The sequence below is a fragment of the Balaenoptera borealis genome (genome assembly GCF_965194805.1).
Source record: "Balaenoptera borealis genome assembly, chromosome: 15".
Taxonomy (NCBI): Eukaryota; Metazoa; Chordata; class Mammalia; order Artiodactyla; family Balaenopteridae; genus Balaenoptera; species Balaenoptera borealis.
The window spans coordinates 65,762,550-65,776,784 of NC_138871.1; the positions used below are offsets into that span (position 1 = coordinate 65,762,550).

General features: G+C 36.9%; 1 protein-coding gene across 6 annotated transcripts in view; it reads right to left on the reverse strand.

The window, feature by feature from the left end:
• TTC27 (tetratricopeptide repeat domain 27) overlaps positions 1-14,235 on the reverse strand; it is a 183,897-nt gene that overhangs the window by 115,488 nt on the left and 54,174 nt on the right. For all 6 annotated transcript variants that reach the window (XR_014234762.1, XM_082356717.1, XM_082356718.1 and 3 more), the window contains exon 9: positions 12,583-12,649. Coding sequence is in view for 5 of the 6 variants with exons in the window: in XM_082356717.1 (XP_082212843.1) it covers positions 12,583-12,649 (67 nt within the window). In the remaining variant the exon portion in view is untranslated. The remainder of the gene's footprint in view (positions 1-12,582; positions 12,650-14,235) is intronic.

Genomic DNA, 14,235 nt, shown 5'->3' on the forward strand with positions numbered 1-14,235 from the left:
AAATAGACATTTCTCCAAAGAAGATATACAGATTTCCAACAAACACATGAAAGAATGCTCAACATCACTAATCATTAGAGAAATGCAAATCAAAACTACAATGAGGTGTCACCTCATACCAGTCAGAATGGCCATCATCAAAAAATCTACAAACAATAAATGCTGGAGAGGGTGTGGAGAAAAGGGAACCCTCTTGCACTGTTGGTGGGAATGTAAATTGATATAGCCACTATGGAGAACAGTATGGAGGTTCCTTAAAAAACTAAAAATAGAACTACCATACGACCCAGCAATCCCACTACTGGGCATATACCCAGAGAAAACCATAATTCAAAAAGAATCAGTTTACACAATGTTCACTGCAGCTCTATTTACAATATCAGGACATGGAAGCAACCTAAGTGTGCATCAACAGATGAACTGATAAAGAAGATGTGGCACATAGATACAATGGAATATTACTCAGCTATAAAAAGAAACGAAATTGAGTTTTTTGTAGTGAGGTGGATGGACCCAGAGTCTGTCATACAGAGTGAAGTAAGTCAGAAAGAGAAAAACAAATACCGTATGCTAACACATATATATGGAATCTTAAAAAAAAAAAAAAAAGGTCATGAAGAACCTAGGGGCAGGACGGGACTAAAGACACAGACCTACTAGAGAATGGACTTGAGGACACGGGGAGGGGGAAGGGTAAGCTGGGACAAAGTGAGAAAGTGGCATGGACATATATACACTACCAAATGTAAAACCGATAGCTAGTGGGAAGCAGCCGCATAGCACAGGAAGAACAGCTCGGTGCTTTGTGACCACCTAGAGGGGTGGGAGGGAGACGCAAGAGGGAGGAGATATGGGGATATATGTATATGTATAGCTGATTCACTTTGTTATAAAGCAGAAACTAACACACCATTGTAAAGCAATTATACTCCAATAAAGATGTTAAAAAAAAAAAGAAAAGAAATTTGGTGTGCTCAACTAGCAGCAATTTGAGAATTAGGACAATTGCTACAGAACACTGTGCCATTTGCAACCATATACTTGTATGTGAAATGGAATTTCAACCATTTTCACATACCAAGGCAGAGGCCAGAAACCCCCTAAAAGTAAGTGGTAACATTTGTGTCTCTTTTTAAGAAAAGTTCTCTCATATCTCAAATCTCATTAACCAGAACCGCTGAAAGGTTACTCACTGAGTCAGTAGGCTTCTACAAGTGTATAATTTTTCATATACACTTTAACATTTCTATTGTTGCTGTGAAAGTTGAAATAAACTCTTTTATTTATAGTTAGAATATTTTACAAGTTAAAGAATCAATCCACTTCAGCAATTGTTGATAAGGAGTGTAAAAAGATACCTTGAGAGCAAAAGGGAGACAGCTCTGCACGCCTCAGTAGGAGTTTCTCACTAAATTATGCCACCTGAGCTGATGCTTGGGCTCAGACCAGAAAGGGAGCTGTAATCATCTGTTGATGACATCTGAGGAAATGCCAGTAACTACTTGAAAAAGTCAGTGAACACCACTTAACTTACATTAAAAAGTAAATTTTAATATTATGACACACTATACAGAAGGTATGATTTTACTTAGCTAACAATTTCCCACCATATGCAACGTTACCCTCATTTCCAGAAAAGTAGCAAAGAAAATTATGTACCACCATCAAAGAGGATCTGGAGTGTTGCTTCTATTAAAAACAAATTTCCTTTCATTCTTATCATTATACATTTCAAATACTCTTCTTCCAGAGGTCACTAGGACCCTTTACATGACAGACAGCCAGTCTGCTCCTTTAAATATGAAGGAGCTTTCACATAGTTGCTTTTTCTACACATAAATCAAGGCAACTCAGAGCTCTCCTGTGTGTGCATAATTGTTTGGCTACACTAAAGGCAAACCAAACAATGCCCACCCAGGTCAGGCTGACCTTATAAAAGTAAGGAACAAAGAAATATTATAAAAAAACAGAACTATTCCCCCTTCTTAACGAACTGTTTAAAAGAGCATTCGTTGTTAAAATCAGTACCAAATAACTTTAAATTCCAAATGTAGTCTATAAATCATTCCCAGTAGAACAGCAGTCCAAATGCCCTGTCCTTGCTCTCTAGACCATTTAAAATCTGTCTCAAAGCTGTTTTTCCCCAAGTCTTACTACTGCCTTAAACAAACCTTCCAACACAGCCAAATGAACCCAGTGCAGCTCACACATGGCCATCTCCTTGCCTTTGCTGGTGTTATCACTCCATCTAGATCCCATCTGTCTTTCAAGGCCCCTCTAATCCTCCCTTAGTGAACAAAGCCTTCTTTGACTGCTCTGTTCTAAATATTTTCTTCTTTTCTAAGCAGTTAGGGGATTTATTTATCTGTGCTATCAATTTGTAGTTTAAATTGCCTGGTACTGCTAATTACATTTTCATAAGTTTATCTGATCTTGGCTAAATTAAAAATTCCATGAAGGCAAGTCTTATGTTTTATACCTTTATTTCTTCCACAGTATCTAGCAGCATGCTTGGCAAATCCTGAGATTCTGGATCTCCTGCTATTACAACGCGCTCAAAGTTCTTTTCTCCACTCTGCAAATTTTCACATAGAAAGCAGATACCAGAGAGATCAAGCTGATGGTCATTTGGTTGCCTCAAAAAAGAAAGATCTCCTGCATTCTGGAGATGCCAGTTCATCAGCAATACCAGATGCACCTTTCACATGGTCATGAAAAGCAGACCTATTTAAAGCATACAAATTATTTTTGAACTGGATTTTTCATCCTTTAACACCATGTGAATTCATAAAGTCAAAAGGCCTAACACCTTTAGCTTCAATGATGGCCAAAAGCCGAAGCACAAAGCCATGAGTTTGAGTAAGTCTCCTCAATATCAAATGTATCACCATCTTAGCTATAAGCCCCATATACTTCTCCTATCATCTGGGGACCGGAAGCTCCACTAAGGAGCTTTTCTTTCTTAAGGTTTTTTCCTTCACCTTACATTAATGCTCTCCATTATCACCAGCCTAACAAACAGCAAGATTCACTTTAAAAGTAAAATGTACACAGTGATGTCAGTGTTGTTTATTCCTTAAAATCATTTATCAAATAACATTTAAATGATTTTGCTCTTGCCCAAAATGCTTTTCAGATTTTTTTATTATTTGATATACGAAGAAGATTAAAAAGTAACTAAAATGCAAGTTATAAAGTATAATATAAGCACCTGTGAATCTGGGACTGGTTTTTTTGTTGTTGTTGTTTTTGCCGTACCTTGTGGCATGTGGGAATCTTACTTCCCCAACAAGGGATCAAACCCACGTCCCCTGCATTGGAAGCGTGGAGTCTCAACCACTGGACTGCCAGGGAAGTCCCTGGGACTGGTTTTTTAACCTATCATTACCTTTATAAAACTCATCCACGTTGTTACTTATAGCTATAGTTCATTTATTTTCACTTCACTGTTGTATAATATTTCATACTTGTGATATAAGATATCACAGTTTATTTATCCCTTCTCCTGTCAACAAACATTTAGGCTGTTTACAGTTTGTCTGCCATTACAAACACTGTTATTGTTAAACATTCTTATACACATCCACTGACGCACATGCACGAGTTTCTTAGGTGTACTTCTAAGACTGGAATTTCTAGAACACCTGTTATACACAACTTCTTGGTGTTTTTTGACATCTCTGTGATGTGGATAAACATGGATTACATTTTTTTTTTTTAATTCTGCTTTTTAATTTCAAGTTACTTCTAGAAGTTACATTTTCTCTCCCAAATCATGAGCATCTAATAACTAACATAAGTTGCTAGGTTATCTTTGTGATTACACCCTATATTTCTTTAAACGTTTCACACATAGCTGTTCTACATTATGAATGAGAAAACTGCAATTCATCCTTTAATCTGTTGTTTGTTGACTCTCAACCACAGTGGCTTGCCTTCTCTTCTGTTTATTGATCTTTAATTATGAGCTCACTGCTCAATTTTTAATTTGGGTTTAGGAGATGTTTTCCTCTAGGGAGACTGTTTTCTGCTGCCACAGCCAAGCAGCACCACGCATTCACCGCCAAGATCACTTCACACTCGCTTGCTTCAGTCTTAGCTCAGCGGAAAGTTCTGAAAGTGCTATTACTTCAGGTAACGCCATCCCTCACGGCTGCCTGCCGAGGCCTCGGCTCCCTGCCTCTCATTGCTGGAGCTAACCCCAGCTGCTGACTTCTCTGAGTGTCTATGCACATATGTACATGTTTAAGTCAGGTCTGAAGACTCCTTAGACACCTTTTCCACCTCTTGTGAGATTAGCAGTGTCTTAACACCGTGAAAGCCTCTGCTCTCTGGTCCATGAGTCCCCCTTCTTCCTTTTATTTTAAGCCACGTCTTTAAATTTCGTAGCTCCTCCCTATTTCCTTTGCTGCTAAAGACAATATGGGGCAAGACAAGGTTGAAACCCAGTAAGAGACACAGGGAGACTGACCGAAGTTTAAAGGTAGCCTGAGTATGCTCCAGAGAGCCTGTGTATATCTTCAACCCAAAATAAGGATGGTTATCTAGCAATGAGGCAATGATGGACTTTGCTCATTTTCCGTATAGATTTGTGCCAGAGGTCTTTCAACTTTTTATTTTCAAATTTATTTCCTCCTTCAGAAAAGTTTCGAGAATAATACAAAGAATTCCCATACACCCTTCACCCAAGTGTTAACATTTTGCCACACAACCAATAGTTTGATCTGCAGGCCCAATACAGATTCTACTAAAGATGGCATTTACAGATTTAAAATAATTAAATTCTACTAATTAACTACTTTTATGTCCATTAACACAAGAAGTTACCTGAAATCATATATTAGTACCTCACTTTATTTTACTGTATACACAAGTTTCCTGCCCTGTGCACTCCTAAGGTTTACATTCATCCTAACTATCTTTCTGCTTGATGTTTCTGTTGACTCTCAATCATGAGAGGGAAAAAATTCAATAAACATTTTAATATCGACAACCTGTGTTGGATGCTACTAAGGGTCAAAGGGACCCCCAACTGAAGATCTATACAGTATATCCATCCACTCAATTTTAGGGTTTCTTTTGAACACAAGTTTCCAAAAATATTTGGGTAAAACTAGCTTGATTTTGCCTTGAAAAAGAAGTAAGCTTCATATTGAATGTGAAAACTGAGCAATTTCCCATTGGGAATTTGTTCTTCTCCTTCTACATTCTTTCCATTTAACACTTTGGGTAGGTTGAGTATTTCTGTTGTACTTCAGAAATTGATGATAAGGACTAATCTACACGGAAACCGAAATCTACTTTGACAAACTAATCCATCTTAAATATTACAACTCTAAATAACATACATGCATTTTCCCTTTTAGTTATTCTTAGTGACTTTACTGAAGTATATGATAGATACAATAAAATAAACCCATATTTAGTATAGTGTTTGATCTGTTTTGACAAATGTATACACCACAAACATCAAGATATACAAAATTTCTATCAGCCACAAAAATTCCCTTGTTCCTTGCACCTCTTTGCAATCAATCTGTGATCTATTTTCTGTGATTATGATTTAGTTTTGCCTATTCTAGAACTCTAATGAAATGGAATCATACAATCTGGCTTCTTTAACTCAAAATCATGTTTTTCAGATTTCATCCACATTGTTGCATGTATCAATACTTCATTTCCTTTTATTGCTGAGTATTATTTCTTTAGATGGATATACTGCAATTTATCATTTACTTGTTGATGGACATTTGCACTGTTTCCAGTTTTAAGCTATTATGGATTAAACAGCTATGAACATTTGTGTAAGTCTTTGTGGAGCCACATACTTTCATTTCACATAGACAAATACCTAGAGGTGGAACTGATGATTAACTGTATGAGAAAATGCCAAACTGTGTTCCAAAGTGGTTGTGCCATTTTATGTCACATTACATTTACAGTGTATGAGAATTCCAACTACTCTGTATGGTAATATACCTTTTAAGTGGTGTATAGTGGTATATTGTTGTGGTTTTAATTTGCATTTTCCCAATGACTAGTGATATTAACAATCTTTCATTCTCTTAATGGTCATTCATATAACCTAATGTCATCAGGTAGTTTATTTTGTTTTTTTTGTATTTTGTCCATAGTTTGTAATTTTTATCTGCAGAGAGATGGGTCCAAAGAGCTTACTTGGCCATCACAGAAGCTAAAGTATTCCAAATAAATTTTAGAATCATCTTGTCAATTTCTGCAAAAAAAAAAAAAAAAAAAGAGAAGGGGGGCGACCTGGATTCCGACTGCTACTGGATTTAAATTGTAGCTCAATTTTGGGAGAATTGTCAATTCAACAATATTAAGCCTTCCAATCCATGAACATGGTAAGTCTCTCCATTTATTCAGATCTTCAATTTCTTAAAGCAATATTTGCCATTTTCAGTGTATGGGTCTTACACTTTAGTCAAATTCATCACTAAACATTTGGTGTTTTTATGCTATTGTAAGTAGTTTTAAAATTACATTCCCAATTATTCACTGCTAGTATATATAAACATAACTGACTTTTTTATATTGACCTTGTATTCTCAGACCTTGCTTATTAGTTCCAGTAGCTTTCATGTCTATTCTTTATAGAGTTTCCCTATGTAAAGAATTGTGCTGTCTATGCAAAATGATAATCTTATAACTTCCTTTCCAATCTGCACTCCCTTTGTATCTTCTTAATGTCTTATTGCACTAGCTGGGATTTCCAGTTCAATGGAATAGAAGTGCCATTTTCCTGATCTTAGAGGAAAAACTAGTTTTTCATCAAAAATGATTTTAACTCTGATTTTTCATAGATACCCTTTATCAGGTTGATATTCTCTTCTATTCATAGTTTACTAAGTTTTTATAATGAAAGGATGCTGAATTTTTTCAAATGCTAAAATAAATAAATATAATGAGATAATCATTCAGTTTTTCTCCTTTACTACATTAATAAAATGAATTGCAATGATTGTTTAATGTTAAACCAACTTTGCATTCCTGAGATAAACACTATTTGGTCATAACTTACTATCCTTTTTATATACTGCTGTTTCATATATTTATTTTGCCCCAGATTTGTGGTTGTTTACAATGAGAGTTCAAATGCAGTACCAGTTACTCCAACATGGCTAGAAATAAACCCACAAATAAGCATTAACCTTAAGCCATGGTTAACTGTGAAGAAAGAAGTCTAGCAGTTACCAAAGTAGATGATGGTAAGAAAAGAGCCATGTAAGATCCCACAAATCCTATTACTCATTATTCTTTCTCCGTCTGTTCTTGAAATAAGATATATACAAGTAACCTAGTTCAACTCCAATCAAAAAAAAAATATTTTTTAAGCCTCTGTTTAATAACAGTTAACCCACAAACTGAAACAAAACATACCCACCTCCTGCTTCTTTAAAAGTTACCAAGTTATGACCCAGATATAGCTACAAGGCTCATGATCCGAATGCCTGTTAAATTAAAATGCATGAGTAACATCTGGGGAGACAAGTGTTCAAACCAGAAAGAAAATCAAAATCCTGGGTTATCCTGCTTAATATAGACATGTCAACATGTAATGCAAGGACAAAGTATCAGAAGTATCATGACTGGGTTTCCCTGGTGGCGCAGTGGTTGAGAATCTGCCTGCTAATGCAGGGGACACGGGTTTGAGCCCTGGTTTGGGAAGATCCCACATGCCGCGGAGCAACTAGGCCCATGAGCCACAACTACTGAGCCTGCGCGTCTGGAGCCTGTGCTCCGCAACAAGAGAGGCCGCAATAGTGAGAGGCCCGCGCACCGCAATGAAGAATGGCCCCCGCTTGCCACAACTAGAGAAAGCCCTCGCACAGAAACGAAGACCCAACACAGCCAAAAATAAATAAATAATAAAAATAAGTAAAGAAGTATCATGACTATCTCACAGTTATATTGCCTATCTTAAAAAATTAAAATTAAGAAATAAGTATGCCCTAGAAGAAAAAAAGGTATCATTTTTCTCTTCAAAAATGGTTAACAAACTATTTTAATTCCATAGTTAAGTATTTATTAAATAGCCTTAAAATTAATAGCAGAGGGGCTTCCCTGGTGGCGCAGTGGTTGAGAATCTGCCTGCCAATGCAGGGGACACGAGTTCGAGCCCTGGTCTGGGAAGATCCCACATGCCACGGAGCAGCTAGGCCCGTGAGCCACAAACTACTGAGCCTGCGCGTCTGGAGCCTGTGCCCCGCAACGGGAGGGGCCGCGATAGTGAAAGGCCCGCGCACCGCGATGAAGAGCGGTCCCCGCACCGCGATGAGGAGTGGCCCTCGCTTGCCGCAACTAGAGAAAGCCCTCGCACGAACCGAAGACCCAACACAGTCAAAAATAAATAAAATAAATAAATAAATAAAGTAGCTATAAGAGCACCCAAGCCCTTACATTTAAAAAAAAAAAAAAAAAAAATTAATAGCAGAAAGAGAAAATACATACAATATAATGTGTAACTTTCAAAGGTCTTTTTCCATTTTTCATTTACTGAGACCTTGGGGCTTCAGGCAGACAGTCAGAAGGCAGGCTGCCAGTACCAATTCACACTTAAGCAGAACTTCTGCCAATGAAAACTGAAACACCTGTATGAATTAAGTAAATTGTTCCCATTTTCAACAATGAAAGGAAATTAAAGGCATTACTGAATGTCACTGACTTGGCTCATCTGAAAGGAAATAACGTAGACAACACAGCTAATTTTAAATTATCAAGCCGATACAACATAAATGGCTCTCTAGAACAATGTGGGTTATTTTTACTATGACTCATTCAGTTTTCCTGAAATGTGAGGAAAGAGTATCTCAGGAAGAGCATTACATAATAACAATGTTAAAAAGGTAAAGTATTTTTCTTAGGAAAATCTTCTGCCATTGCTGAATTAAAACTTTTTCCCAACATATCTCACATATATTTCAACATGCTACACCAACCTGGAAACACTGGCAAAAATTCTTCCAAAAAAGAGATTTCACCATTATTTTAGTAAACTTTAGGATAGCACATGAAAACTGAACAAAATTCAGGACCAAAAAGCCATTCATTTGTTCAGTAAGTATATATCAAATGTTCAATAATTGTGATTCCTGTCCCTCCAAGTGCTCACAATACTCTAGTAGGGGACTGAGATTTCTACGGGACTTGCTCTTCTATCAACAGAGGAAGACACCTCACAGTCTCAAGAGTTCACAACTCCAGACCCTGGCCACCACGCCACAGCCAGAGCATGGAAACGGATGCTCAGGAAGGAAGAAGATGCTGCTTCTTTCCTCTCTACTCCCTTCTCTTCCACATCTACAGCCAATTCCAAACCGGCCTTATCCACTTAGGAAGTCCTATTCCTTGAAAACTGTAGCGTGCTCCTACAAACCAGCAACCAGATAAGCTGACTCATTCCTGAATGCTATGGGGGCACCAGGCTCTATCTACCCACTCTGAAGTATTTTCACATACATTCTGTAATTTGATCCTCAAAACAAGTTTTCAGTGCCGAGGGAGGGACACATCACTCCTTCCCTCATTTTACTGAAGAGGAAGATGCAACAAGTGGTTATCCTAAGCATACACTAGGTAGTACAGTGGGTGGTAGTACTACCTATATGATGGAACTAAGTGGAGCGATGCAGCACCTTTGCTGCAGGACAGAAATAAATCCTGTTTCTGCTTCTAGTGTACTTCATTTGTTCCCACATTTTGCATACTTTTCTTGAGCAACAACTGTGAGTAAAGCATTGAAGCACTGCAGTAGGCCTTGTAGAAGACCCAGAGAAGAACAGAGACCAGTGCCTAAAACTGGAAGTTTATAGTCTTATGGGGAAGACAAGACATACACATAAATAATTACAATACTGTAAGCCCAAATATGATCCTTGTTAAAAGAGAGTTCAGAAGCAGGGTAGCACTTAAAAGTGGTCCCTCTTGCCTCAAACACTCTTCTGGAGTTATATAGGATACAAATAAAGGATATTTATGTACAGGACATACAGTTACATAGGATATAAATTTTAGTGAAATTCTTCACTGAAACCAGGGGCCACATCTAATTCACCTTATTACCCACTTCAGAATCATGCACAAAGAAGGGATAAGAGGAAGGACTGAATGACAAAAGGAAGAGCTGATTTGGGTCTTTCTGGTGTATTTCGTATGCTTCCTTTGGGATAAGAAATGGAATGGGTGGTGCACAGCCCAAAGTATGCTTGGGGCTCCTCAAAGCCCTCCTCACTATAAGTTCCTTGCCTTACTTCTTACCAATTAAACATTTACTTGGCATTAACAAACAAACTTGGCATTAACAAACAAATCTCTTTAGAAGAGTTAGGCCTGGCACTATAAAGCACTGTCACTGAACAGCTTTCCTCAAAAAAGAGATCAGTCCTCAGGTCAGTGCTGACCTCCTCCAGTGCTGGAGGAGGAGAGCAGAAAAATTATGTATTATAAAGCCCTGGGGGGAAAGTATGAAACCTGAGTTTACGACCTTCATTGCAAGTTAGGAGGGATGAGTTACCTACCATCACAGGTTACCAGAGTTAATTACTTCAGAAGTACCTCACTGTATAGAGGAACAAGAACAGGAAAAGAAGAAAGAAAGAAAGAGAGAAAGAGAAAAGAATCAGAAAAGAAATAAGAAAAGGTTAAAGAAAAGAACACACCCCACCCACAAAAAGCACTAAAAAACAAATTTAACTGCTTGAATGTAAAGAGAGTGTTTTAATGTCATTTCAGGATAACTGTGGAGAATCTGTATCCCACAATAATCCGTTTATGAAGCCAATCCCAGGAAGGCGTTACTGCTGACCACTGTCCCCATGAGAGGACAGCAGGAACACTTCCTATCATATGCTGCATCCTGTTTAGCTCAGTCATCAGAAGAAACACAAGCATCCTGGTCATCATTTATCATCTAGATACTAGGTGACTGTCCCCATCCAGCTCTGTACTTCCCTACACTGACTCAAGCTCCCCATCATTCCAGACCCTCCATGTCCTTTCCTGTGCCTCACATCAGGAAGACCCATGTTCAACATCACCTTCCCATTGAGACCTTCCCCCACCTTCTTGTCTAAAACAGCCATCCCCAACCTATTCTTATCCCCTTATACTGTTTTTTATTTACACTGAGCACTTCTATTAAATATCTATTTCTTTTTTTGTCTACTGTGTTATTTCCCTCACAAGAGTGTAAACTGATGTAAACTCCAAGAGGGAAAAGACTGTTTACTGCTGTATCTCCAATAACCAGCACAATGCCTGGTAGATATTAAGTATTCGATCGATATTAGCTGAATGAACAAATGGGAGGTACGTAACAATTTTTTAAATATATCTTTTAAAAAATGTTTAACACTTTACTTGTCAAATTCCCTATAGTATATGTAATGACTAATTAGGGACATTCTACATAGTTACCTAAACACACATATGCTATAAAGAAAAACAGCAGATTTCTAAGAATACTGAAGTGAGAAAATAAAACAGGCACCCAGAGGACTCAGAAGATTAACATCCAACCAGTTCCAAAACCGTATGTAGAAAACAGTAACTTGCAAAATTTATTTTACAGTACAAAGTAAGCTAGCTTTCCTTTCTACCAGATAAAAGTGCTTTATTTTTGCCTTATCTGAAAAATAACAAAGGAAGAAAACACCAGAATTCTAACTTGATCCCTAACTATGATAATAAAAATGCCTTTGAAAAAATGATGTATCTTAAGCAACTTGTGTTCATTAAAGATGTGTGTATCTTCTTCTTATCCATAACTGACTGACCTCTTGCTCTGTGACTTTCCTCTTCTAGAAAAGCCTTCTTTGATCTTGAATCCTCAAACATCTATTACTCTATCTTTCCTTTTCACTGCCATTCTGCTGTAACTGGGGTCTTCATCTATCAACTTTATTTTCTTACACCCCATTCCCTCCTTAATTCTCTGTAGTGAGGTGACTACCCAGCTATTCCACTGAAACTGTCATAGAGATAAGCAACGCAAAACATCAAAGCCTCAGCCTTTCCTCCAGACTGCTCTCCACTGCTGAACGCTGACAAGTACCCCTGGCTCTTGACACTGCCTCCTGCCTCAGCCTCCAAAACCCATTCCCTCTGCTGGTTCTCCTCCTCGCTCTCTGAAGTCCTCTTTCTCATCACATCCGTGTCGCATCACCTTCAATCTGAGACGAAAGAGTTGCACACTATACTGGCTTTGGAGTAAAGGTTCAAACTCCTGCTCTGTCACTTCATTTATTCATCCAACAAGTATTTATTGAGCACCTATTATGTGCGAGATACTGGACTAGGCCCTGGGATCAAGCAAAGAACAAGAAATATTTGGTCACCGCCCTCAAATCTAAGCAAGTGCAAAGAAAAATGCTTATGTCTAAATCAGCAGCAAGATATATGCAGCTTGGAAACTAAAATGATAAGCTTTTTTCCCCTCAATTTCCTTAGGTGGCAGTGTTTCATCATGAGCAATCTGAGGCAAGAATATACCAGAGGCAAAATAATTTACAAGGAAAAAAAGGAAAAAAAAAAAGAAATGGAAAGGAAAAAGACATTACTCACTGATGTAAATGCCAGCAGCTCCTCTTCAGTTAACTTATGCACTGGGTTATTCTTTTGGAGATTTGTGCTTTACATTGAAAACAAAAAAAAGCAAATTAATTCCAGAATGCATGTCATAATGAATGAAATATAATTTTTAAAAGGCAAGTAAACTATATTTACATATTTGAAAGCACATATTTTAATATTACTGCATTATTTAGAAATATAGAGATGAGTGTGCCAAAGATAAGTACAAAAAGTAGTAAAATGCTGAGAAATGAAATGTGGTTGGTGTACAAAATATCAACACAATTTCTTTTATAAGAAAAAAATGAAATCCAATCTGTGTCACTCCACAAAGAAAATGAAAAGAATTAATATAGCAACAACTCCTATTTATCAAACTCATACAAAAAAAAATTTAGTATCACCATGAGACAGGCAAAAATTAAGAAGTTGTCAAAGAGGCAGAACAATGGGAATTCTTAGATCCTGCTGATCCAAGTATGATTTGATTGGATAGTTTTGGAAAACAATTTAGCACTATCTTGTAAAGTGAACATTCATATATCCTAAACTCAGTAATTCCAGCCTAGGTATAGAGCTCAGAGAAATTCTTCAACAGGTGTACCAGGAATCATACACACGAATATCCATAGTAATATTGTGTGTAATAGGAAAAATCTGTTAACAATCCAGATGTCCAAAAAAGAAACCAATAAATTGTAAAATATTCACCCAATGGAATGTTATACGGCAAAGTAAATTTCAGCTATGTATGACAACATGGATGAGTCATAGAAAGACACTAGTGAGAGAAAAAAGCAAATCACAGAAGACTATATATAGTAAGATAGCGCTTTTATAAAGTTCAAAAACAAACAAAATGAAGCAACTGACTTAGAGGTATAAAAGATGTGAATAAATATATTTTTTGAAAAGGCAAGAAAATGACAAAGACAAAATTCAGGACAGTGACTACCTTTTAAAGAGAGGCAGGAAGATGAGACGGGAAAGAAGCACACGGACTGAGCAAGTGGTATTTGCAATCTTCTAGTTCTTAAATTGGGTGGTGGGTTCAGTTTATTATTATATTATATAACATATTTATATATAACATAAGTTATTTTGTATGCATATATTACTTGTATTAAGAATGAAAAGAAAATACCACCTCACAAAATAGTACCACTTCCTCATAATTTCCAATACTGTTGGAGGATTTTATAATGAGCATAAAATGTTTACATAATAATTGTTAAATGAACATATTGTTGGTAAAAAAATAAATGAATGTAAGGAAGGAATTATAAAATCATTTTATGTTGTACACCTGAAATTAATACAATGTTATGTCTCAAATTTACCTCATTTGAAAACACACACACACACACAATACACACATACATACACAGACATTTCTAGTTTGATTGCACAAAGGAATTATGTATCAGTTGGCAAGATGATCCAAATAACCCCTAAGGTCCTTTCAGTTCTAATACTATGACTCTGATAAGTGAACAAAAACAAAAGTCATTCTAAAATAAGAACCTCAACCAAAATGGATGAACATTCATCCCTCACATACAAAATTCCAATCCTAACTTCACTGCATAAAGTATATAAAGTTGAAATGCTACAGGCTCATTACAAGTAATTATGATACAGTAA